The 27746-nt window shown below is 41.7% G+C and overlaps 1 protein-coding gene across 6 annotated transcripts; it reads right to left on the bottom strand.

Moving 5' to 3' along the window:
- Positions 1-27013, bottom strand: LOC129858166 (cytokine-dependent hematopoietic cell linker). Of its 6 annotated transcripts, none has more exons than XM_055927183.1 (16): positions 26824-27013; positions 7361-7514; positions 5235-5287; positions 5047-5104; positions 3261-3323; positions 2797-2831; positions 2611-2630; positions 2418-2492; positions 2202-2223; positions 1977-2001; positions 1814-1883; positions 1687-1712; positions 1455-1552; positions 1196-1273; positions 641-808; positions 1-258 (listed from the first exon to the last, which is right to left on the bottom strand). In XM_055927183.1, exons 1-16 carry the CDS (start codon positions 26884-26886, stop codon positions 106-108), a joined length of 1161 nt encoding a protein of 386 aa, XP_055783158.1. In that variant the 5' UTR covers positions 26887-27013; the 3' UTR covers positions 1-105. The 6 variants fall into 6 exon arrangements, with proteins under 6 accessions (XP_055783158.1, XP_055783155.1, XP_055783156.1 ...); XM_055927180.1 differs by having other exon boundaries at positions 1814-1895; positions 26824-27012; XM_055927181.1 differs by having other exon boundaries at positions 1814-1895; positions 2202-2220; positions 26824-27012.
- Between the last annotated feature and the right edge of the window lie 733 nt (positions 27014-27746).

Here is a 27746-nt window from a genome sequence, read left to right as displayed (position 1 = left end):
TTCCTTAAAACCTTTTATTTAGGCAAGTTTACATAATGTCTATACAGTACATGTACTCAGATGCAAGACAAATGTGATAGTTATTGCTTGGGCACAGTAGGCCTTTCATTCCAACAGTTGGTTGACAACCTCTTTTGTGATTGGGTATGTCAACACACAGTTCCCCTGATATCTATTAGCTAATTGGTTCCTCCCATTGATCATGACTACAGGGAATATGGAGTGAAATCTGACGATGTCTGCCACAGAATCAAACATCTAGGGAGAAAATAAAGCATTAATGAAAGCCATGTAAGGATAAGCTTGATACTAAAAGTGTGATAGAGTGATACTTAAAGAAACAATCCATATTGGTGAAACTGCCACGTCCGTTTGCAGTATTACAACAACAAAGATGTTACTTTAAAACAACAAACACAGTTTTTGTTCATTGCAAGTGGGGTAGAACAGCAGGGTATATAGGCCTACTACCATGTTTTTTTTACTGTGATGCTGGAGGCTCATTTCCTCAAAATAAAAACAATAACAAAGCTGCCTGGGGCGGCCAGTGGCGCTGTTTCGGCCATGGCTGATCTCTGCTTTAAAGTAAAGTAAAATCTATTCAAGTAAAGTCTACTTTAAGTAAAGTACTCTTTCTTACTTGTCTACTCACATCATTGGCACTTTGCCCAGTCCCAAGGACGTACTTGGAGGTGCTATCAATGAACCGAATTTTAACGTTGAAAACTCTCTTGTCATGAAACACTGCTAAGACAAAGGGTTCGCTCTTCGTGTTCCTTGAGCAATTCCGCACCAAAAATGCCCCATCCTGTTAGGGAGACATTTGGGTAAGATTTTATTTAAAGAGTACATATACAAGGACTTCATAACACAGTTACAACCCATACATAACACATTCATAAGCAGTACGTAATAATTTTATATAGATTGTATCATTAATATTACTTAATTACTACTGTACATTAAAATATACAGTGCTCACTAGGATCACATCCATTAATACTTAAAGAAATACCTTGTAACTCTGCTGTTGGGATTGTTCTAGCTCTTTGCATTTCCATTCATTAAGATGATTTCATATTATAAACTGGGTGGTTCAAGCCCTGAATGCTGACTGGCTGACAGCCATGGTATATAGGCCATATACCACACCCCTTTGGGCCTCATTACTTAAATAACACCTCACATTACAAACCTTATTCACCAGGTGTAAGGCATGTTCAGCCTCTGCTCGATCACAAGCTCCTATGTACCAGTCTTGTTCATTGTACGTCTGGAAAAAAATTAAGCATATTGTAATTTCATAAACGGGCCAATCATGTAAGCTACAGTACATTGGCATTTTCTGTCATAGTTTTGGTTCTTTCATCACTTCCAAGTAATCTTCAAGCACATCATTGTCCTGGTGGATATCACCCATTTGGAGATGTACCTGGTGTATTCAGGCTGCATACCTGACAAGGTCTTTCCTTGGGGACAAAGTCATGCTGCTCCACGTCATCTTTGGTTTGAGGCCACTCATGGTGTTGTTGACGCTTCACTGAGGACTCTTCTACATGGCATAAAATAAGACAGGCTTTCAATTGCATTCATCATACTCGACACAGAAGTTTATTTTCTATAGGTAAATTGGAGATCAATGCAATTAAACTATACAAAATGTTGAGATGGCAAGGTCTTATTTACCTGGGGTATTGTGGCTTTGTTGTAACCTAATTCAAGAAACAAATAATGTGTTATCATAAATATAGAAAAATACTCATGAACTATTGTAGTGGTTTTAAAGAACTTCACAAAAATTCCTCCCATGTACCTTATGTCTGTGTTGAGTTGAGATTCAAGGTCCAGTGAATATCTTTGGCTTTGGATAGTTTGCTCTCTCCCTAAACAATTACCTAAAATATGTTAACATTTCTATTATTATTACAACCTTAGAATGTTTAGTTTCTTAAATATGGAATTTAAATAGTACTCACTATTTGAGGGTGTATTGCATTCCACCTATAATTAATATGAAGCATACGTTATACGTGATGAACTTGAAGCAAACATCCTTAGTAGCTATTCATTTACTGTTTCTGTTACTCAGTTTTAGCAAGAACGTTTCATGGACCGCTAACACTGCATCCATGTTGATAGATTCACCCAAAGATAGACGTTTAGCAAAAATTAGGCATACAATATGTGATTCAACCTCTTACATTTTGTTGTCTTCTCTGTCTGCTGGAGGGGAAAAGAGACAGACCCATTTTACAATTCTCTTTCAATTGGAAATATAACTATAGGTGAACGTAATTTCTGAGATGGGTCATGGTGGAATCACATTCAACCAACAGGTGGCACTAATACTCCATACAACATTGCATTAGTGTCCCTTTAATGTCCCTATGGTGTTAGGTAGATGGACAATAACTCACTCTCTCCTGCAGGGCCTCTGGAGGTCCAGCCCAGACAGCTTGTTCATTAGGTCCTTAGGTAAGGACGGTGGGGACCTGGAACCAAACAATATTAAAGTCTCAACAAAGGTTTCAAAACGAACATACTGGACTTAGAAACATAGTACTAATACCAGTGTCATGAAATGTATAAAGAGATTAGAGGGACTATTACCTTGGTGGGACTAGCATGTTCTGGAAAGAGGAATATCAAGAGGAATATATTTTACATTTGGCACTCTTTTCCAGTTTGGAAAATGTTTTTTGTTTGTAAATCTTAAGTGTCAGCCTCTTGGTCTTTCCCAGAGCTTTTGTTTGAAAAGCTGAATAGTATTATTTTTTAACAGTGTAAAACATTTACCTGTTTTGTAGTCTCCATGACTTGTGCTCTCTCATCTGTAAAACAACAACTCTTGAACTGGATTACCTTTGCTGTGCTATATCACCATCTTGACATCATCATGTTTATGAATTGGAATAAATGCAGTCATTTTCTGCATACACCGATTAGGATCAATTATCCCAATCAAAACTGATATTAATAGATTACATTATTATCACCAATGATTACTGATGTGCCCCGGAGTGGCGCAGCAGTCTAAGGCACTGCATTTCAGGGCAAGAGGTGACACTCCAGTCCCTGGTTTGAATCCAGGCTGAATCACATCCCACCGTGATTGGGAGTCCCATAGGGCGGTGCACAATTGGCCCAGCGTCATCTGGGTTTGGCTGGGGTAGGCCGTCATTGTAAATAAGAATTTGTTCTTAACTGACTTGCCTAGTTAAAAAAAGATAAAATGACAATTCCTGTTTGGTGATTATTACCTAACTGGGTCCTCCTTGGTTTTCTGGGCTTCAGTTGGCGGTTGACAGAAGGTCTGGTATTTCCTATTCAAAACAATGCCATGGATCCATTGACCAAACTTGAAACATGACCAAGGAGTGTCTGTATTGGAACTCTCTACCAACTCTTATACAGTGGGGCAAAAAAGTATTTAGTCAGCCACCAATGGTGCAAATTCTCCCACTTAAAAAGATGAGAGAGGCCTGTAATTTTCATCATAGGTACACATCAACTATGACAGACAAAATGAGAAAAAGAAATCCAGAAAATCATATTGTAGGATTTTTAATGAATTTATTTGCAAATTATGGTGGAAAATAAGTATTTGGTCACCTACAAACAAGCAAGATTTCTGGCTCTCACAGACCTGTAACTTCTTCTTTAAGAGGCTCCTCTGTCCTCCACTCGTTACCTGTACTAATGCCACCTGTTTGAACTTGTTATCAGTATAAAAGACACCTGTCCACAACCTCAAACAGTCACACTCCAAACTCCACTATGGCCAAGACCAAAGAGCTGTCAAAGGACACCAGAAACAAAATTGTAGACCTGCACCAGGCTGGGAAGACTGAATCTGCAATAGGTAAGCAGCTTGGTTTGAAGAAATCAACTGTGGGAGCAATTATTAGGAAATGGAAGACATACAAGACCACTGATAATCTCCCTCGATCTGGGGCTCCACGCAAGATCTCACCCCGTGGGGTCAAAATGATCACAAGAACGGTGAGCAAAAATCCCAGAACCCCACGGGGGGACCTAGTGAATGACCTGTAGAGAGCTGGGACCAAAGTAACAAAGCCTACCATCAGTAACACACTACGTCGCCAGGGACTCAAATCCTGCAGTGCCAGACGTGTCCCCCTGCTTAAGCCAGTACATGTCCAGGCCCGTCTGAAGTTTGCTAGAGAGCATTTGGATGATCCAGAAGAAGATTGGGAGAATGTCATATGGTCAGATGAAACCAAAATATAACTTTTTGGTAAAACCTCAACTCGTCGTGTTTGGAGGACAAAGAATGCTGAGTTCCATCCAAAGAACACCATACCTACTGTGAAGCATGGGGGTGGAAACATCATGCTTTGGGGCTGTTTTTCTGCAAAGGGAACAGGACGACTGATCCGTGTAAAGGACAGAATGAATGGGGCCATGTATCGTGAGATTTTGAGTGAAAACCTCCTTCCATCAGCAAGGGCATTGAAGATGAAATGTGGCTGGGTCTTTCAGCATGACAATGATCCCAAACACACCGCCCGGGCAACGAAGGACTGGCTTCGTAAGAAGCATTTCAGGGTCCTGGAGTGGCCTAGCCAGTCTCCAGATCTCAACCCCATAGAAAATCTTTGGAGGGAGTTGAAAGTCCGTGTTGCCCAGCAACAGCCCCAAAACATCACTGCTCTAGAGGAGATCTGCATGGAGGAATGGGCCAAAATACCAGCAACAGTGTGTGAAAACCTTGTGAAGACTTACAGAAAACGTTTGACCTCTGTCATTGCCAACAAAGGGTATATAACAAACTATTGAGATAAACTTTTGCTATTGACCAAATACTTATTTTCCACCATAATTTGCAAATAAATTCATTACAAATCCTACAATGTGATTTTCTGGATTTTTTTTTCTCATTTAGTCTGTCATAGTACCTATGATGAAAATTATAGGCCTCTCTCATCTTTTTAAGTGGGAGAACTTGCACAATTGGTGGCTGACTAAATACTTTTTTGCCCCACTGTATATGCTTCAATCAGTAATTGTTTGGGTTTCAGTTACCTGGAGAGGTACAAGGGAGGCCTCTTATGGGATGCCGTGGGGGTATGATAGGGCTGCTCTACAAGCAAGACAAAACATGGTAATAAACATTAATATCATGTTTAAATAATGGCTTTTAAACTCACGGTGATTGGATGTAAACTGGCAAATTGTGTGATGTAAAAGAAGAACTGAGGAAAATCACGTACACTTGAAGTGGAGCTGATACTCTGAGCGTAGGAGGATCTGGAAATGTCCCTATCTTTAAAGAAAGAATATAATTATTATTAATCTCAATAGTTTTGGTTGATGTGGCAATTGCAAGTTGTTCTAGTAGATGGAAGTATAGAGTGTTATTCCACATACACAACAAAAAACATCTTACCGTATCCATAGTAACACAGCCGCTGGGGCGGCAGTGTAGCCTAGTGGTTAGGGCGCTGGACTAGTAACCGAAAGGTTGAAAGATCAAATCCCAGAGCTGACATGGTACAAATCTGTCGTTCTGCCCCTGAACAATGCAGTTAACCCACTGTTCCTAGGCCGCCATTGAAAATAAGAATTTGTTCTTAACTGACTTGCCTGGTAAAATAAAATAATAAAATAAATAAAAATAAAAAGTAGAGCAGCTGTGGGGCCCCTGACTGTAATATTACAATATAGCAGCTGTGGGGGCCCTGACTGTGGTATTACAATATAGCAGCTGTGGGGCCCCTGTGCTATTACTACAGAAAAGCTTTGGTGCCCCTGACTGTGGTATTACTACAGAGCATCTGTGGGGCCCCAGACTGTAATATTACTACAGAGCAGCTGTGGGGCCCCTGACTGTGGTATTACCACAGAGCAGCTGTGGGGCCCCAGACTGTAATATTACAATATAGTAGCTGTGGGGCCCCTGACTGTAATATTACAATATAGCAGCTGTGGGGCCCCTGACTGTGGTATTACAATATAGCAGCTGTGGGGCCCCTGTGGTATTACTACAGAGAAGCTGTGGTGCCCCTGACTGTGGTATTACTACAGAGCATCTGTGGGGCCCCAGACTGTAATATTACCACAGAGCAGCTGTGGGGCCCCAGACTGTGGTATTACTACAGAGCATCTGTGGGGCCCCAGACTGTAATATTACAATATAGCAGCTGTGGGACCCCTGACTGTCATATTACTACAGCACAGCTGTGGGGCCCCTGACTGTAATATTACCACAGAGCAGCTGTGGGGCACCTGACTGTAATATTACCACAGAGCAGCTGTGGGGCACCTGACTGTAATATTACAATATAGTAGCTGTGGGGCCCCTGACTGTAATATTACAATATAGCAGCTGTGGGGCCCCTGACTGTGGTATTACAATATAGCAGCTGTGGGGCCCCTGTGGTATTACTACAGAGAAGCTGTGGTGCCCCTGACTGTGGTATTACTACAGAGCATCTGTGGGGCCCCAGACTGTAATATTACCACAGAGCAGCTGTGGGGCCCCTGACTGTGGTATTACCACAGAGCATCTGTGGGGCCCCAGACTGTAATATTACAATATAGCAGCTGTGGGACCCCTGACTGTCATATTACTACAGCACAGCTGTGGGGCCCCTGACTGTAATATTACCACAGAGCAGCTGTGGGGCACCTGACTGTAATATTACCACAGAGCAGCTGTGGGGCCCCAGACTGTAATATTACCACAGAGCAGCTGTGGGACCCCTGACTGTCATATTACTACAGCGCAGCTGTGGGGCCCCTGACTGTAATATTACCACAGAGCAGCTGTGGGGCACCTGACTGTAGTATTACTACAGACCAGCCATAATCCATGAGGAGTTTACTCACACAACTCATGCTATTCTCTCCCCCTTCATTTCAGGATAATTGTATCTCTCCCACAGTGTGGATTTGATTGGCCTACAGATGGCTCTCGAGCTCGACACAGAGGCCTCTCTCAGCAGCATGAGATCTCACTTACAGCTCCGCTTTCTGTTTCACATTGGGTTTGGATGTCACACTTGTTCTTGCCTACACTTTATTTTCTTCCTTCTAATTAGACTGGTGCACAATGGAGCTTCTAATATAGTATAAATCTACTTTGTGCTTGAATGTCTTAAAACGTCTCGTAAAATACACAATGCAAAGTAAACATTTTTTTTTTTTTACATATTACATTTTAAGTTTAATTATAGATATACAGTATGTTAATTATAGGTACTTTGTATTTGTCATGTGTGGATAGCTAATCATACTTTTAATACAAGATGGAAGAGCAACTTCTCTGTTTTGTACTTTTTACCTGCTATAATACTATAATTCTATCTAATAGATTGTCAGGGACTAGAGTTCGTACCTGCATAGTCTCTGTCTGACTCAGGGGCTCTGGCAGGAAGGATGTGCACCAAGAACTCTTCTTCATGGTTATCAGGGACATGATACTCATCCTTCTCCATGTTGCTATAGCGACCATATCTCTGTTTGGTCATGTTGCCTCTCTTCCAAGGTTCCTGTGGAGAATGAGAAGGAGCTACTTCAATGTGAGATTCGCACACACTGTAGACTTCACACAAACTGCATGAAACTGGTGACTCGTTACCTAATAGTTTGTTTTTGTCTGGTGTATATTAGAGTCATCATTAGCTCCACATAAAGTACCATCAGGATGTTTCCCCTGAAATCAGTAAAACCTTTGCACTCTAATCAGCAATGTCTCAGAAACTTCATTATTCATTTACTGTAACTGAGTCTACTGTGGTGTGAGTGCTGGTGCTGGGCCATGTTTTAAAATGAATGTACTGCAACCCAGAAAGAGACAATGCCCTCTTCACGCGGCCCACCACATTAATGCCACAATGCTAAACTAGCCACAATGTGACAGATGGTGGAACTGGCAGCGTGGGTGGTGGAGGGTTGGAGGGCAATGGACATTAACAGAATTTGAGAGCCCTTGACCGACAATACAGTGGTATCTCTCACACGTCTGAAAATACATGTCTGAAATGAAATGGGACTAGACAGACAGACAGACAGACAGTTGGTAAGAGCGACAGACTGACTGACAGGAGAGAAGAGATGCATAAGGGAATTTACACTATACATTCACTCTCAAAAGTTGTTGAATGTAGTACTTCACTGAGGACCTATCAGTAAAGACCTACAGCTGAAGTCGGAAGTTTACATTCACAGCCAAATACATTTAAACGCAATTTTTCACAATTCCTGACATTTAATTAATCCGAGTAAAAATTCCCTGTCTTGGGCCAGTTAGGATCACCATTTTATTTTAAGAATGTGAAATGTCAGAATAATAGTAGAGAGAATGATTTATATCAGCTTTTATTTCTTTCATCACATTCCCAGTGGGTCAGAAGTTTACATACACTCAATTGGTATTTGGTAGCATTGCCTTTGAATTGTAACTTGGGTTAAACGTTTCGGGTAGCCTTCCACAAGCTTCCCACAATAAGTTAATTGTGAAGGCTTGGTCGCAAATGGGTCTTCCAAATGGACAATGACCCCAAGCATACTTCCAAAGTTGTGGCAAAATGGCTTAAGGACAACAAAGTCAAGGTATTGGAGTGCCCATCACAAAGCCCTGACCTCAATCCTATAGAATATTTGTGGGCAGAACTGAAAAAGCGTGTGCGAGCAAGGAGGCCTACAAACCTGACTCAGTTACACCAGCTCTGTCAGGAGGAATGGGCCAAAATTCACCCAACTTATTGTAGGAAGCTTGTGGAAGGCTACCTGAAACGTTTGACCTAAGTTAAACAATTTAAAGGCAATGCTACCAAATACTAATTGAGTGTATGTAAACTTCTGACCCACTGGGAATGTGATGAAATAAATATAAGCTGAAATAAATCATTCTCTCTACTATTATTCTGACATTTCACATTCTTAAAATAAAGGGATGATCCTAACTGACCTAAAACAGGGAATTTTTACTCGGATTAAATGTCAGGAATTGTTGAAAACTGAGTTTAAATGTATTTGGCTAAGGTGTATGTAAACTTACAACTTCAACTGTATGTTTTATAGGCTCCTCAGTACTAGACTAAGCCAATTTGAGCATCATTCCCATTTGCCAACGCTAAAATTAATGTAACCTATATACATTGTTTTTGCAAGCTTGCGTCATAATTTTGTCTCACATGCCGAAAACGCAGCCTTGTTGATTAGATTTTACACTTCGCGGCCACCGGAGTTTAACATGTGACTCCAGTTTGCATTGAATTGTGGGTCATATCAGCCCCACTAGTGATCAAAGTTCTTCACTCGCTCCCTCGACCCGAGTGGGCAACGTTTGTGAATTGGACCTCTACTTAAGATGGCAATCAAACTGCATCCGGTTTTGACGTGGATTCCCCAGAGGGAAAGTTGCTTACGCAAGGGCTGAGGAGGTAAAATTAAAGTGTTTGGACTATTGCCCTAATAACAGGAAGGGTTGCAAGCTCTAAAACTGCCCACCCCCCTCCCAGGTTCATTGAAGTGGAACCAACAGGTCAGCCATTACTAACCATAATCACAGCAGACTCATAGCTGGTCCCTCTCTTCAGCTAACGTTGAGGCCAAACACATAATTAGCTTGGCATTTAACACAAGGCTGCACGTTCCAGAACAGCCGGTCCTTGGAACCTTTCATCCACTGACCACATGCAGAAGTACTGTCGGTATGTCCCAAATGGCACCCGCACTATAGAGGGAATAGGGTGCCTTTTGGAACGTATTATTTATGTTTGAAAGAGGACTTTCATAGGCCTCGTGCGTGTTTCATACCATCTTACATTCCATACCTTTATTCTCTGTATAAATTCCAAACGACAGACACTCCGCCCTATGGTGTGTAAGTGGTTTGACAAGTTAAGAAATTAGCATGAGCACCTTGAAGTGGGGCTCCTGATGGAATAAAATAGGTGACACAATGGCTGGCAAGACCATTTCAGAGAACACAAATATATATTTATTGTGATATTAAGCAATGTTCAGATGGAGATGATATTAGTAGATGTACATCACAACAGACACAGTCGACTGAAGGCTACAGAGCTGGTCTGATCAGATAAGAGGCACTATACCATTAAATGTTATAATTCAACCATGTAAAAAAATATATACATTTGTAATATTAGTTTTTTTTTGTTTTCGGTTGGGTAATAATTACTATAACAAATGCATGAGTAAAGCACTGCAAATGCTTTATAAAATGATTTATTAACACATACTGTAACGGGCTTCCTCCTTCTCCTCATCCGAAGAGGAGTAGCAAGGATTAGACCAAAATGCAGCGTTGTGATAAGACATGATTTTTAATAAACAAAACAGAAAACACGACGAACACTTGAATAATTACAAAACAACAAAACGACGTAGACAGACCTGGACGACGAACTTACATGAAACACGAAGAACGCATGAACAGGAAAACTGACTACATAAAACGAACGAACAAACAAAACCGAAACAGTCCCGTGTGGCGTAACATACACTGACACAGGAGACAACCACCCACAAACAAACAGTGTGAAAACACCTACCTTAATATGGCTCTCAATCATAGGAAATGAAAACCACCTGCCTCTAATTGAGAGCCATATCAGGTCACCCTATTACCAACATAGAAACACATAACATAGACTACCCACCCAAACTCACGCCCTGACCGTCAAACACATACAAAATAACAGAAAACCGGTCAGGAACGTGACACATACAAATAGGTATAAGCAAAACAACTCAGAGGAGTTTGCAAACACATTTTTAAAAAACAACTATGGGTCTTACAGTAAACATTTCACTGGCATATTTTGCATAGCACTCACATACTGTAGATGTCAGAGCATTTGCTTTCCAGTTAACAAAAAAGTTAAGGATGACATTGCTCAGATATTTCCAGTCACGTTTGGTATCAACAAGCGATCACTCAATAAATCTGGCTTCCTGCGCACTGAAATAAACCCTAATCACCTGACATGGAGTTCATTGAATGGGGAACAGATGACCGCTACATTACAGCCTTGTTTTTTTTTACTTTCGTCGCTAACCTCAAGGGAGAAAACAAACAAATAAAAGGTGTAGCTAGTTGAGAGTTAGACCTTCACTGGGCAACCTCAATTTGAGTTGCAGAGATTTGGTCATAAAAAAACATTACCTGGAATGTTCAACAATTAGGACAGAAATAAATACATTTGTGTGTTTTATTTGATCTTCACTCGCCGTAATTCATAAAAGGTCAGTATCTGTTCCTCATAATTCCTCATCATGTGCTAATATGCTTTTTCTGAAGCTAATACAATAAACAAGTGACTTATCATTTTTTAAAGAGCAAAATATAGAAATAGCCAGTGGTGCATCCTCCAACAGTGCTATCATCAATCATCAACCAAACAGAGGATAAAGTATGCATAACCATTGGCAAAATAATCTCACTAAATATCAGTCACAGCCAAATCCCCATGAAGGGATGAACCAGAGCATGTTTGCTTATATAGTACAGGTGATTGAGATGCTACATCCACATCACACTAGAAAATTGCATACGGAGGGAAAAACACAGCCATTTAAAAACAAGCAACACTTTCAGGAGATCTTGGCTACTAGGCTCTTAGAGTCATGTGTTTTCAAAGCCTGCCTGTTCTCTTTGTTTTCACATTTATTTTCGACTCGAGCCTATCAATTATCTTTGGCTACTGATGCTGTTGCTTTTTGCATGTTCACCAACTGAGACAGATGCTGAAATGAGAAACAGAGAAGAGAGTGGATGCCATGCATTTACTCTCAAAGACAAACTACCTTGTCAACATGTTTATGCCACAATTGTAGAACAAGCCCAATAAGGGTTTCACAGACTTGTTACTACTCTGTAACCAGTAACATTTAGTACCCACCAATGTTTTTTTTATGTGGTATTACCACCATTCCTTTAGTTTTTCCCGGATGTCATTGCACAGAAGTCTACTTGGCTAATTTTAGCCTTGCAACAACCAAAAATGACTTCCTGTGTTGGTGAGCAATGAGCATCAGCTACAGCTACAGCAGACCACCCATGGCTTTCTGACTTCTTCTTCAAGCGATTGTGGTCTGGCTAGAGAGATTTGGCCTCAATAGTGTCAGCTCAGAGAACAAACATCTGCACAAACATACATAAATGCCCTATGAGTATTCAAACTGAAAATACAGATTTATTTGCTTTTGACCTGACATTTGACTATCTGATTGATCTTCCATTTTGGTGAAGTAGCTTCAGTTAGACATGTTCTCCACTTGTTTGATGTGGATGTGGACTTGAACTGGTATAAATAAATTCAGGTATGTGCTTGTTCCTTTTACATCCCTTTTCATGTGCAGTATTCTCATCATGCTGCCGCCCACAGCGGAGTTTCATGGTTGCAAAATTGCACATTGAAAGTAACTGTGGAGCACCAATAACAGGGCTAGATCGACAATCTGTGAAACCAATTTACCATCTGAAACAGAAGCCGGGGAGACATGTTTTCTACAGGGAGGATTATTCTCCACTCATACATTTCTCAGATGATATTTCTCATCACACAGAACATTCAGTAATTTGGGTTAAAAATAAATGGCCTGCAGAAGCCTTCTCTTAACAGGTATTGCTCTTAATTTAAGCCTGAGCATCGTGACATTTCAACATCTGCTCTCCAAAGTGCAAGGGTGGTGTTGTGACATTTACTTTTTTCTCATTAGATTAACTCTCCATCTGTGCCTACGTCTATTTCAGGAGCGTCAACTCGCACCCATTTATGAAGAATAGTATATTCAAGCCCGGAGATGAACTGCTTGTAGGAACGGGATTAAAGTCTTGCAAAAGTGTTTGTAAGCAGGAATTGTAGGTTTAAATTTAGCTCATAAATACAAGTTCCCACATACAAATCTGGGTTAACTTTTTACATAAAGGTACCAAAAATAAATAGGCTGATCTTCCAATCAAATGGCTTTATTGTTTATGCCTCCATCTTAAAGAGAAACCAGGAAGGTGTTACAGAAATGCTTACCTTATAAGTAGAACGCAAAATATTGCGCCTTTGTCCACCCACAGTACAATCCAGGCCTCAGTATGGATACTTTAGAACTTTTTGGCCCTGTTTTTGATGAGAACAGTTTTAGGACACCACCATGTCTCTGTGTCTGTCTGCAGTGTAACCCGAAAGCTCTGCAGCAGCAGTACAGGTGCACAAGGTCAGCCTCTTTCCTGTGGTTTCCTTTGCGATGGTATAGTCTCATTTCCTCTAAAACGATTACCATCTGGCCTCTCATATTCTCACTGATGCTTATCTGTGATCTGTGAGCTACACCTCCTCCCTCCTCCACGACACACACCACCCTCATCTCCCTGTCAATCTGGCACCTCATCCTTGTGCCAAGAACCCCCCCCCCCCCCACCGTGCTCCGAACCTGTCACTGATACAGAAGATTCAGTTACCCAGCCTGGGAGGGGCTGAGGTGGTGGAGGGGGGTGACGGGATGGGACAGGGGACGGGGGGGTGGTGGAAGGGGGTGAGGTGATGGAGGGGGGTGAGGTGGTGGAGGGGGGTGGGGGTGAGATGGTGGAGGAGGGGTGAGGTGTTGAAGGGGTGTGAAGTGGTGGAGGGGGGGTGAGGTGCTGGAGGGTGGTGAGGTGTTGAAGGGGTGTGAGGTGGTGGAGGGGGGGTGAGGGGGTGGAGGGGGGGTGAGGGGTGGAGGGGGGGTGAGGGGTGGAGGGGGGGTGAGGGGTTGGAGGGGGGTGAGTGGTGAAGGGGTGTGAGGTGGTGGAGGTGGGTGAGGTGGTGGAGGGCTTATGCATGATACCACTCTATCAGGCTGTTACAACTCAACAGGATACACTGGATGTGTTTGATGAAGGTGATAAAATACACGCACCAATTGAAGATGAATGTATAGATATGCAGAGACTTCTTAAGAGTACCAGCTCAACTCTGTGGACTCACAACAAGTGAGTTAAGGGCTGGTTGTCAATTAAATTGATGCAAGGAGGATGTGTAATTGAGCTGACATTTCAGTAACATTTACAGTGTATGCATGCTTTGGTCGCTTTGGATAAAAGCGTCTGCTAAATGGCATATATTATTATATTATAGATTTATTAAAGAATCCAGGAATACTGCTTTATAACTTGTTATAAACCGGGTGGTTTGAGCCCTGAATGTTGATTGGCTGAAAGCCGTGATATACAGTTAAAGTCGGAAGTTAACATACACCTTAGCCAAATACAATTAAACTCAGTTTTTCACAATTCCTGACATTTAATCCTAGTAAAAATTGTGTCTTAGGTCAGTTAGGATCACCACTTTATTTTAAGAATGTGAAATGTCAGAATAATAGTAGAGAGAATGATTTATTTCAGCTTTTAGTTATTTCATCACATTCCCAGTAGGTCAGAAGTTTACATACACTCAATTGGTATTTGGTAGCATTGCCTTTAAATTGTTTAACTTGGGTCAAACATTTTGGGTAGCCTTCCACAAGCTTCCCACAATAAGTTGGGTGAATTTTGGCCCATTCCTCCTGACAGAGCTGGTGTAACTGAGTCAGGTTTGTAGGCCTCCTTGCTCGCACACACTTTTTCAGTTCCGCCCACACATACAGGTTTGAGGTCAGGGCTTTGTGATGGGCACTCCAATACCTTGACTTTGTTGTCCTTAAGCCATTTTGCCACAACTTTGGCAGTATGCTTGGGGTCATTGTCCATTTGGAAGACCCATTTGCGACCAAGCTTTAACTTCCTGACTGATGTCTTAAGATGTACCTTCAATATATCCACATCATTTTCCTACCTCATGATTCCATTTATTTTGTGAAGTGCACCAGTCCCTCCTGTAGCAAAGCACCCCCGTGCTTCACGGTTGGGATGGTGTTCTTTGGCTTATAAGCCTCCCCCTTTTTCCTCCAAACATAACGATGGTCATTATGGCCAAACAGTTCTATTATTGTTTAATCAGACCAGAGGACATTTCTCCAAAAAGTACAATCTTTGTCCCCATGTGCAGTTGCAAACCGTAGTCTGGCTTTTTTTATGGCGGTTTGGAGCAGTGGCTTCCTCCTTGCTGAGTGGCCTTTCAGGTTATGTCGATATAGGACTCGTTTTACTGTGGATATAGATACTTTAGTACCTGTTTCCTCCAGTATCTTCACAAGGTCCTTTGCTGTTGTTCTGGGATTGATTTGCACTTTTCGCACCAAAGTACATTAATCTCTAGGAGACAGAACGCGTCTCCTTCCTGAGCGGTATGACGGCTGCGTGGTCCCATGGTGTTTATACTTGCGTACTGTTGTTTGCACAGATGAACGTGGTACCTTCAGGCGTTTGGAAATTGCTCCCAAGGATGAACCAGACATGTGGAAGTCTACAATTTTTTTCTGAGGTCTTGGCTGATTTCTTTTGATTTTCCCATGATGTCAAGCAAAGAGGCACTGAGTTTGAAGGTAGGCCTTGAAATACATACGCAAGTACACCTCCAATTGACTCAAATTATTTCAATTAGCCTATCAGAAGCTTCTAAAGCCATGACATCATATTCTGGAATTTTCCAAGCTGTTTAAAGGCACAGTCAACTTAGTGTATGTAAACTTCTGACCCACGGAAATTGTTATACAGTGAGTCATAAGTGAAATAATATGTCTGTAAACAATTGTTGGAAAAACTACTTGTGTCATGCACAAAGTAGATGTCCTAACTGACTTGCCTAAACTATAGTTTGTTAACAAGAAATTTGTGGAGTGGTTGAAAAACGAGTTTTATAGACTCCAACCTAAGTGTATGTAATCTTCCGATTTCAAATGTATTAGACCGTATACCACGGGTATGAAGAAAATTGCTTTTTAATTACTGTTCTAATTACTTTGGTAAGAAGTTTATAAAAGCAATAGCCATACTGTACAACACACCTTCTAGGGCCTTACTGCTCAAATTACAGCATGTAGGAGCCGTCATAATGTCTTAAATTGAGGCTTACGATATGTTTATCATTGTGTTTCTTAATGTACCGTTTCAACTATCTAAAACTTGCTGTTATTTAGTCGAATCATAATGAGATGGTTACAAGACATTATAAAGGGGTCAAGACTTACAATGTGTTACAACTGCATCATGATCCATTATGCCTGGATGTTTTATGTAAAGTGTTACAGACCCACACTGTAAACATGTATCTTAAACGTGTGCCTCAAGTTGCTGGGACTTGGCTTGTGTAAAAAGGTTTGTGTGAAAATGACAGTTAAGTCCCACAGGAAACTTGGGGTTGCTAGTGAGGTGACGTGTCACAGGTGGGAGAGGTATCATTTTTACCTTACAAGCTGTCCAGAAGCCCTCTATTCCCCACTCCATCGCACTCTGAGAGAGAAATTAGTTTGGATGTGTGTGTGTGTGTGTGTGTGTGTGTGTGTGTGTGTGTGTGTGTGTGTGTGTGTGTGTGTGTGTGTGTGTGTGTGTGTGTGTGTGTGTGTGTGTGTGTGTGTGTGTGTGTGTGTGTGAGAACCGGGCAGGGAGTCTGGCCAGTGGGTTATCTCCCTGATAAGACTATTTGATTCAGCAGCGTTAATAATTAACGCTGTGGAGATAGAGATCTGTAGACAACGGGCAGGAGGCTGTTGGACGGATAACAGGGAGGGGGTGGTGGTTGTGGCTGGAGCAGCATTACTCTGACCTTTAGTTAGATAGCAGGAAATTCTTTGTGAATATCTGCAAGAGATATTGTTGCTATCGTTTGTATGTTTATGAGGTCCGAGATCGTTATTGTAATCATGGTTTCACACAATAAAGAATTCAGCATTCAGATTGGTTTTTCATCAAAGTAAAAAATAAAACCGTCTAGGATTGAGGGTCTGAGGTAATTGGATCGAAGGTTTCAGGTAAAAGTGCACTTCCCCTGTGCCAGGGCGTGGCTGTTGTTGTGGAGGCCATACTTCAGGAGGAAATATCCCATATCCTGCTGAACTGTAAAGTGGTACCTGGATTCAGTGTTTGAAATGATGTGGTCCTTTCCGTCAAAAGGTAGTAGTAAAAACTGGCAGTAAAAGCTACTATGTTACTCCTGTGTTCAGACGCATACCTCATTTAGCTGTCTGAAAGCACCGTGAACGTGTGGGTGAATGACTCAGGGTAGCTAAGGTATCATATTTTACACAACAACAGACTTGCTCTCTACCCATGGACAACAGACTTGAGCTTTAGCCCTATCCCATCTGGACAAGAGGAATACCAATGTAAAAATGCTGTTTATTGACTATAGCTCAGCATTCAATACCTTCCAAGCTCATCATTAATCTTGAGACTCTGGGTCTGAACCCCACCCTGTGCAACTGGTTCCTGGACTTCCTGACGGGCCGGCCCTTGCGGTGAAGGTAGGAAACATCACAAGGGTGCATGCTCAGACCCCTCCTGTACTCCCTGTTCACCCATAACTGCGTGGCCAAGCACACAAGAACTCAATCATCAAGTTTGCAGGCAACACAACAGTAGTAGCCTTGATTACCAACGATGACGAGACAGCCTACAGGGAGGAGGTGAGGGCTCTGGGAGTGTGATGCCTGGAAAACAACCTCTCACTCAACATCAACAAAACAAAGGAGATGATCGTGGACTTATCTAGCTTACCCCCTATTTACAACGACGGGACCGCAGTGGAGAAGGTGGAAAGCTTCAAGTTCCTTGACATACACATCACTGACAAACTGAAATGGACAACCCACAAAGACAGTGTGGTGAAAAAGGCGCAACAGAGCCTCTTCAACCTCAGGAGGCAAAAGAAATGTGACTTGTCACCTAAAACCCTCACAAACTTTTACAAATTCACAATTGAAAGCATCCTGTCGGGCTGTATCACCACCTGGTACGGCAAATGCACCGCCGGCAACCCAAAGGCTCTCCAGAGGGTGGTGCAGTCTGCCCAACGCATTACCGGGGGAAAACTACCCGCCCTCCAGGACATCTACAGCACCCGATGTCACAGGAAGGCCAAAACGATTATCAAATCAAATCAAATTTATTTATATAGCCCTTCTTAGATCAGCTGATATCTCAAAGTTCTGTACAGAAACTCAGCCTAAAACCCCAAACAGCAAGCAATGCAGGTGTAGAAGCACGGTGGCTAGGAAAAACTCCCTAGAAAGGCCAAAACCTAGGAAGAAACCTAGAGAGGAACCAGGCTATGTGAGGTTGCCAGTCCTCTTCTGGCTGTGCCAGGTGGAGATTATAACAGAACATGGCCAAGATGTTCAAATGTTCATAAATGACCAGCATGGTCAAATAATAAGTAGTTGTCGAGGGTGCAGCATGTCAGCACCTCAGGAGTAAATGTCAGTTGGCTTTTCATAGCCGATCATTAAGAGTATCTCTACCGTTCCTGCGGTCTCTAGAGAGTTGAAAACAGCAGGTCTGGGACAGGTAGCACGTCCGGTGAACAGATCAGGGTTCCATAGCCGCAGGCAGAACAGTTGAAACTGGAGCAGCAGCACGGCCAGGTGGACCGGGGACAGCAAGGAGTCATCATGCCAGGTAGTCCTGAGGCAGGGTCAGGTCCTCCGAGAGAGAGAAAGAAAGAGAAAATTAGAGAGAGCATACTTAAATTCACACAGGACACCGGATAAGACAGGAGAAGTACTCCAGATATAACAAACTGACCCTAGTCCCCCGACACATAAACTACTGCAGCATAAATACTGGAGGCTGAGACAGGATGGGTCAGGAGACACTGTGGCGCCATCCGATGATACCCCCGGACAGGGCCAAACAGGAAGGATATAACCCCACCCACTTTGCCAAAGGACAGCCCCCACAACACTAGAGGGATATCTTATCAAGGACATGGTTGATGTCCTTATTATCAAGGACATCAACTACCCGAGCCACTGCCTGTTCACCACGCTATCATCCAGAAGGCGAGGTCAGTACAGGTGCATCAAAGCTGGGAGCGAGAGACTGAAAAACAGCTTCTATCTCAAGGCCATCAGACTGTTAAATAGCCATCACTAGCACATTAGAGGCTGCTGCCTATAGGCATAGACTAGAAATCACTGGCCCCTTTAAGGAATGGAACACTAGTCACTTTACAGTTTTTTCCAACTGCCTACACACAAAATCTTTTCATGTCACACGATTTTTGAAACCTCTCACTCAAAGTGCAAAACTACACACCAAATATCCAATACCATAAGCAATTTCTCAGCCTTTGACTCAATTGTCAATTGCATAAAACACTTTTTTCAAAACACTACACACAATTCTCTACCTAAAACACAAAAATCTAACAGGAAGTGACTTGCTTTCCTTTTCCAAACACAACCAATCAAAATGCTACACTTATTCACCAGGTCACAAACACTAACTGCTTTACTGTAGTATAGGCCTATAAATAGGTCAAAGGTCAGATTACCTGTTTTGAACAATGGATGCCAACAATGGACAGAGAGCAAGAGGAGTAGGAGGGAGAGGAAGAGGAAGAAGAGGACGATGGCAAAGAAGAGAAGGAAGGAGAGCCATCTCTGATGAGATTAGGGCAACACTTGTTGATCATGTGATCAACCACGGTTTGACCATGAGAGAGGCTGGATTGAGAGTCCAGCCCAACTTGAGTCGATTTACAGTGGCGTCCATAATTCGAACCTTCAGAAATGAGAACAGGTATGCAACTATCTAATGACTATTTTAGCATTACAGTAATGTACTGTAAAATACGTATGACTGCATAGTATTGCATAAACATTTGTAACTCTAAGCCATCCATTTACTGCACTGCATTGAATGAATGAGGTTGGTTATCATGCTGTACTACATTTTTTGTACATTGTTTACAGTTCCTATGCTGAACACATACTGTGTTTGAATTCTGTACAGAGTGGAAAGACAAAGACATCATGGAGGACGAGGACGCTTGTTTACAGATGTAAAAGAGACTGCAATTATAAATATGGTTTTGGCCAACAATGCAATTAGGATTCGAGAGATAAGAGAGCATATCTTGAATAATGACACCATATTTAACAACATCAATGCTGTAAGCCTGTCGACCATACAACGCATCCTCCAACGGCACCGAGTGACGATGAAACAACTTTACAAGGTGCCATTTGAGAGAAACTCTGACAGAGTCAAGAATATGCGACATGACTTTGTAGAGGTATGTATGCAACACTACTTCCAGTACTTCAGACATACCATATTTACTCATCTGTATATCTTTTTGTCTGTTACAGAGAGTATTGGAGCTGGATGCCCATGTAACTCGCCATGAATTTATTTATGTGGATGAGGTTGGCTTCAACCTCACCAAAACCAGGCGCCGCAGAAGAAATGTAATAGGACAGAGGGCAATTACCAATGTCCCTGGACAGCGTTGGGGTAATATATATAACTATGTGTGCTACCATCACTCAAAACGGGGTCCTCCATCACAATGCCACACTGGGTCCGTACAACACCAGCCATATGCTCACTTTTCTGGATGCAATTTACACAATGCTTGTCCCTGATCCAGATCAGGAGCCTGCTAGATTTGTGGTTTTATGGGACAATGTTAGTTTTCACCGGGCTGTTCTGGTCCAAAACTGGTTTGCCACCTATCCACAATTTGTAGTTTTGTACCTACCCCCATATTCACCTTTTCTAAATCTCATAGAGGAATTATTCTCAGCCTGGCGCTGGAAAGTGTATGATCGCCAACCCTATGCCTGCATGCTTCTTCTCCAGGTAACGGAGGACGCATGTGGGGACATAGAGGTTGCCTCTGTCCAAGGTTGAATACGCCATGTTAGGAGATACTTCCCTCGATGTTTGGCAAGAGAAAACGTATCTTGTGATGTGGACAAAGTATTGTGGCCAGACCCAGGCCGGAGAAGAGATGGCGCGTAGCTTAGCACTGGTGACTGCCCCCCCCCCCCCTCCTCCCCCCCCCTACCAATTCCTGGACTGCCCCCCCCCGGGACCCCACACACACAATTGTGTTCTTTACTGTATTCTAAAGAATATACTTTTGGTTTACATATGTTTATGGTTTTGTTGTATGCTACTGTATACAACAGTAATGTTTGGCCTAATAAATATTTTCTGTTTCTACATTGCATTGGTGTTTACAGTGTACTTGTTACCCCTCAGCAGATTACTTTCACTGTAGAACATTGTATTGAAATGTAGATATAAGCCTATGAAAGACCAAAGAGCTTTAGATTTAGAACAACAGTGTTTACATGGTATATCCAAAAATGTACTATTATGAAAGCAGTGTTTGCCATTTGATGCAAATGCTTCATTCTGACATGAGTTTATGGCATTTTGAATGCAGTGTTACATTTTGAAGGAGATGTGAGGTATTTTGCATTTTGTGTGTGCAGTTTTGGGAATTGTGTGTAGAGTTTTGAAAAAAGGAGACAGTTTTGAAACCGTGTGTAAGCAGTTGGAAAAAACTGTAATAATGTTTACATATCTTGCATTACTCATCTCATATTTATATACTGTTTTCTATACTATTCTGCTGTATCTTAGTCCATTCCGCTCTGACATCGCTCATCCAGAGGTACAGTATATAGTTTTAATTCATTCCTACTTAGATTTGTGTGTATTGGGTATATGTTGTGCAATTTGTTAGATATTACTTGTTAGATTTTACTGCACTGTTGGAGCTAGATGCACAAGCATTTCGCTACACCCGCAATAACATCTGCTAATCACGTGTATGTGACCAATAACATTTTATTTTATTTAGCCATGGACAACAGACTTGACCTCTAGCCATAGACAACTGACTTGACCTCTAGCCATGGACAACAGACTTGACCTCTAGCCATAGACAACTGACTTGACCTCTAGCCATGGACAACAGACTTGACCTCTAGCCATGGACAACAGACTTGACCTCTAGCCATGGACAACTGACTTGACCTCTAGCCATGGACAACTGACTTGACCTCTAGCCATGGACAACAGACTTGACCTCTAGCTATGGACAACAAACTTGACCTCTAGCCATGGACAACAGACTTGACCTCTAGCCATGGACAACTGACTTGACCTCTAGCCATGGACAACAGACTTGACCTCTAGCCATGGACAACAGACTTGACCTCTAGCCATGGACAACTGACTTGACCTCTAGCCATGGACAACAGACTTGACCTCTAGCCATGGACAACAGACTTGACCTCTAGCCATGGGCAACTGACTTGACCTCTAGCCATAGACAACTGACTTGACCTCTAGCCATGGACAACAGATTTGACCTCTAGCCATGGACAACAGACTTGACCTCTAGCCATGGACAACAGACTTGACCTCTAGCCATGGACAACAAACTTGACCTCTAGCCATGGACAATAAAAAAAACCTCCAACTGCACCTGCTCCACATAAAAAAAACACATGGACCTTAACACATGGAAACTAGCATTCTATTCAACATTTATCCCACAACACATGCATACTCAGGCGTCGCCATACAGTGCAGGGCCTACTACACCATTCGTCATTGTGGTGGGGGCATTGTGGTGGAAGCCTACACGCCAGTGAGGGAGCCTGAATTCAGGTCAGATCGCAGTCAGAGAAGTCTCCCAGATTATGCTTTGTTTACCCCAATCATTCCTCCCGCTGTGGCGCGGAGTCCCTGGAAGATGTGCCTGGGAAGAGCCAAGCTAATGATGTGAATGCTTTACTGCTGATTACTAGCAGGATAGTGTGATCTACGCTAAATGTTAGCACTCATTTAAATATTATGCTTAAGCGTCTGACTTAGCTAGCGCCTCGAGGCTAACATCTAAACTAATCTCAGTGTAATGCTAACTGTTAGCACTCATTCAAATCAAATTTAGAGTATCTCACTTGGCCTTATGTCAGCGCTAGCTGAATTTAAAGGTCTGATGCAGCCGTTTTTATCTCAATATCAATCATTTCTGGGTAACAATTATGCACCTTACTGTGATTGTTTTCAGTTAAAATGGTCAGAAAGAAACAAAAATAGCTTCTTAGCAAAGATACATTTCTCAAGCAAGAATTGCGCTAGTACTAGCTATTATTGACAGAGAGGTTTGGAACTCTACTTTCTTATTGAGGTCTATTAACTAATTTACCGCCTGGTGAGGTCACCAGGCAGGCCAAAACTCCATACCGCCAAAACAGGCTGAAATTTCAGGCAGGCTTTTCAAACAGCTCTTACACTAAAAGGGCATTAATATAATTTTCACAATTTCACAGTATTATTCCAACTTCATAGTATGAAAATATGTATACAACACATGAATTCATGTGTTTGACTGCACTGGGCCTTTATTGCTAATGCAAGCTAGCTTTCCATAAATGGTTTGTGTTTATCATATCACCTGGTGCCCGAAGGTCAGCTCCAAGGCTGAAAGGGTATGCTTTCAGCACCAACAAAGTAAGCTAATTGACAGAGAAAGGAGATGTCTAGACTGTAAAATGTCAAATGCATCTCTGGAGGAAATGCACAAGGTTTTGTTATGACAGAGTTTAATTTCCTCTCTCTGCACTTAAAAAGATGGGACTTGAGTAACAATAGATACATACATTCAAAATGTTAAGCTTGCTATGCTGGGCAGAGATGTCAGCAGGATCTGGTTTTCGGAGCTTCAGCCCCCAATGATTTTGTGTCAGCCCTGAATCTTTTGCGTTGCTGGAATGGTGTAAAAAAAGTGTCCTCTGAAAGCGTTGCTTAGTTCATAGAGCTGTGGTTACCTGAAACTCCCAAAGTCATCCAAGCAGCGTACTGCCACTTACACGTTCTTGGAATGGTGCTATGTCTTGCAAGATCACTTTATAATTAATTAGTAATCTACAAAACAAATTTAATATAATAGCATGGATAATGTTAGGCTACTGTTATACCAAAAACAGTACGTCATTTATTATGACAATTTAGGATGATTGTTCTGAAATATAGCATTTTTTTTCTCATGTGGCCAGAACTCAACAGCAGGTGTCATATGTCTAAAATATGCTGTGATTAAGTGGCTGTGTTGAACTCCATCTGCTCTAACATTAGATTAAACAAGTAGTTAGACTACTTAGCCTACATCATTCAAGAAGATTGAAATGCATATTCCCATGAAACTGATTGGGATCAAACGGTTGGCATGCATGCAGCATGGACGTTTCAGCTGTAAAATGTGAATAATTATCATTCACAATTGACAGCGATGGCCTAATTTACAATAAGGCAGGCCTAATTTGGTGTTTTAGGATTAAAAAAAATATAACATTTTCATTGAGCCACTTATGTGTAGGCATAGGCAACTGTGCAATTTTAATGATACATTGTACGTATATTCAAAAATTATTTTATACACTAGGCTACATGTTGGTACCAACTTTCATTCAGAAATGAAGTAATAATAATAAAAAAAATGGTGCTATGGTAGGCTACCTAAACAAACAGCACTTCACCACTGGTTAGAATAAGTGGAAAGCATTTGCCATTTGTAGTCATCTGATAATTCCAGCTCTGTTTGATTGAGCCAGTGTCATTGTGCTGCAATGAACAAGCACTGGAACTAGTCTTGATAAATCAATCAATGTCAGATTTTTGTTTTGAATGAATCTCCGTTTGGATATTTGGTTACAATTAGGCTAGGAAATGTTAAGGTGAGTGGTCATGATCATTAGTCTAGCAATTGAAAGCAATGCAGATCTTCTCTATCCGCAAACATGTTAGGCATATAGCTTACCTGATGAGCTTCCCTGATGAGCTTACCCGATGAGCTTCCCTGATGAACTTACCTGATGAGCTTACCTGATGAGCTTACCTGATGAGCTTCCCTGATTTTTTTCTGAACTTTCCAATACATTTCTGATGCAAATTCACATGTTTACACTCTTCCCATAGGCTATTCAAGTCATTTGACATATTTTCTTATCAGTTAAAAAGGTCATAAGGCCTACATTGTTTCAATAACAATATAGCTGAAACCACTAGCCTATTGGCTTCATTGAATTACTGAATTTATTCTCTTGTAATTTTATTATTTAAAATATTATTGTAACAGTAGGCCTACCTACACAATAACCTCATATGGGGTTACTGACTAAAATCCATTTGAATTAATAATACGAAGTTTTGATTATTTGGCCTTGGGGAGAGCACAGTGCATGGAAGAAAACATAACACAAAAAAAGATTTGCCAAGTTATATAATTACTAATGTATCTATAGAAATAAATGAAATATTTGAAAATACTACACCAGAGAGCATATTTTATCCACAGAGGATCAATAGCTTATGAAAAAATTTGCTGTAGATTGTGTTTTGTCACATTAGGAGCGTATAGGCCTACAGTTGGGAATCCCGCAATTGGGGAGCCTGCACGGCAAATATCAAACAGCTGATTGTTGAGTTGTGGCTGTCAATGAACAGAAGGAGAAGCTAAAAGGTATTTTGCAATATCACTGAAAAGCTGGTGGACTATAATTTCCTCATATTGTAGGCCTAAGATCTGTGTATCCCCACTTTCATTGGCCTATGCTATTGGTTGCATTTAAGACATGGATCGTTCATTTTATTGATCTCAGTATGTCAATGTCAGAGTAGCTTGTCATTTTGTGTGGTATAAAAAAATATTATTTTAATTTCTCCAGTCATGTAAAATGAAGTAGAATTGCAGGAAATGATTTTCTCAGACACGCCAACACCTCAGCTCCTGGTATTCAGCACTGAGCCCAGAATGTTATGACATTCTGGTGAAGGCCCTGATGCTAGGTCAAGTTGATTCCATCTGTGGTTCTTTAAAATAGAAAATAGGGACTCGGAGTGAGGCTCTCTGAAAGTGGGGAAACAAACCAACAAACCAAACCTTAAGAAGAAAAGATCCACTTCCCAAAACAGCTTTTTCGGAGGCAAGCAAGCCCTGTTCTGTTTTAAACATTTATATCCTCCTTTGCATGCAGTACTTGGTAAACAGCTTTTGAGTTAATTTTTTTTCTACTCAAATTGAGTAAGCAGAGACATAATCAGCTGAATAGCTCTAAATAGGGGAAAACAGTCAACAGATTTGCACAGAAAGAGAGAGAGAGATATACAAAGCTAAATGATAGCATTGTGAATACTCAAACAAACAAAGCTCTCGTACATTATTCAACCATAAACACAGCATGTACCCACGCACTTCCCTATCCAGCCATCACTATCCACTTGTCCCACATGAAAAAATACTATAGTATACTACGGTATAAATACTATAGTATTCACTGTAGGGTTTTTGCAGACTTTACTGTAGTACATACACTGTAATGTTTTTGCAGACTAAAGTCAGCAAAAACACTACAGTGAATGCTGTAGTATTTACCATAGTATACTGTAGTATTTACAGTTAACTATAGTATAAATACTGTAGTAAAATAAAACTGTTGTATATACTATAATCATTAATGTATTGTTTTTAGGATTGTAGTATACTGTAGCAATTACTGTAGTGTATTTGCAGAGAGAACTGTAGTATTTACTATTGTCACGAATCCCGTTTCCTGAGTCTGGTTTTTGCCTGTGTTCTGTTCTGGAGTGTTTTTCCGGTGTCCTGGAACGCACCCTGTCTGGTTGCCGGGCGTTTTAGCTAGTTGGGAGATCTCAGATTACCCGCACCTGTTTCCCATCAGCTATCTGTGCACCTGGTCCTGATCATCATCTCTCCTCTTCATAAGCCCGGACCTGACATCCATTCCCTGCCGGATCGTTAGCCATGAACAGTATGTCGTGCCAGCGTATCAGCCTCCTGTTTGATAGAATTTGTTTTGTTGTTTTGTACGTCTTGCTTGCCTTAAACTTACCTCCGTTTGTTCTGTCTTCAGTTATTCACCCGGATCACTTACCCCATTCCTGCCTGGTCGTCGGAGGTTTCCGCTACTCCCTTGGATCCACCTATTCACTCCCATCAACTCACCGCCGCTGCCCGCTACGCCACCTGGATATTTCTACCTCTACATATTCACTTGTAAATAAATACTCACCTTCTTCCTACTCTCCTTGTCCTGGTCTGCTTCTGGGTTTGATTTTGAAAGAACGTGACAACTATAGTGTTTTTATTTTATTATCTTTGACATAGAAGTGGAGGCTTTCTCCTTCAGGAAACCTACTGGAGAAAAACTAAAAAAGCTATTTTTCCATGACCTGTAGGAACGGATATCTCATTACTTACAGTATACTACAGTAACGTACTATACTATAGTAAATTGTAATATGTTTTCATGTGGGGTGAGTGACCTGCTAAAATAATAGTCAAGTAGAGAGTGCTCAGCTTCAGTGGCTTCCAATGAACAGATATCAGCTGTAATTGATGGAGTCTGAGGCCCAGGTTAATTACTTAAGATGCATCCCAAATGGCACCCTATTCCTTTTGTAGTGCACAGATCTCTATGGCCCTGGTCAAAAATAGTGCACTCCTAAGGGAATATAGGCTGCCATTTGAGAAACTCTATAGTACCTGGACCGTTCCACTCTGGTCTTTACCAGCCTGACCACATCCCCCCTGGGCTTTACCAGCTTGACCATCTCTGGTCTTTACCAGCCTGACCACCTCCACTCTGGTCTTTACCAGCCTGACCACCTCCACTCTGGTCTTTACCAGCCTGACCACCTCCACTCTGGTCTTTACCAGCCTGACCACCTCCACTCTGGTCTTTACCAGCCTGAACACCTCCACTCTGGTCTTTACCAGCCTGACCACCTCCACTCTGGTCTTTACCAGCCTGACCACCTCCACTATGGCCTTTACCAGCCTGAACACCTCCACTCT

This window comes from Salvelinus fontinalis, chromosome 6 (genome assembly GCF_029448725.1).
Source record: "Salvelinus fontinalis isolate EN_2023a chromosome 6, ASM2944872v1, whole genome shotgun sequence".
NCBI lineage: Eukaryota > Metazoa > Chordata > Actinopteri > Salmoniformes > Salmonidae > Salvelinus > Salvelinus fontinalis.
Note: the sequence above shows the minus strand (reverse complement) of the source record. Positions and strands in the feature narration are given on the sequence as shown.

Excerpts from the sequence above, each read along its gene's own strand:
- LOC129858166 (XM_055927180.1), bottom strand. The coding sequence starts at position 26,886 with ATGGGAGTGAATAGGTGGATCCAAGGGAGTAGCGGAAACCTCCGACGA. Across the intron at positions 2,002-2,201 it reads GACAGAGAAGACAACAAAAT|GTGGAATGCAATACACCCTC; the intron begins GTAAGAGGTTGA and ends TATTAATTATAG. Across the intron at positions 1,713-1,813 it reads CAACTCAACACAGACATAAG|GTTACAACAAAGCCACAATA; the intron begins GTACATGGGAGG and ends TTCTTGAATTAG.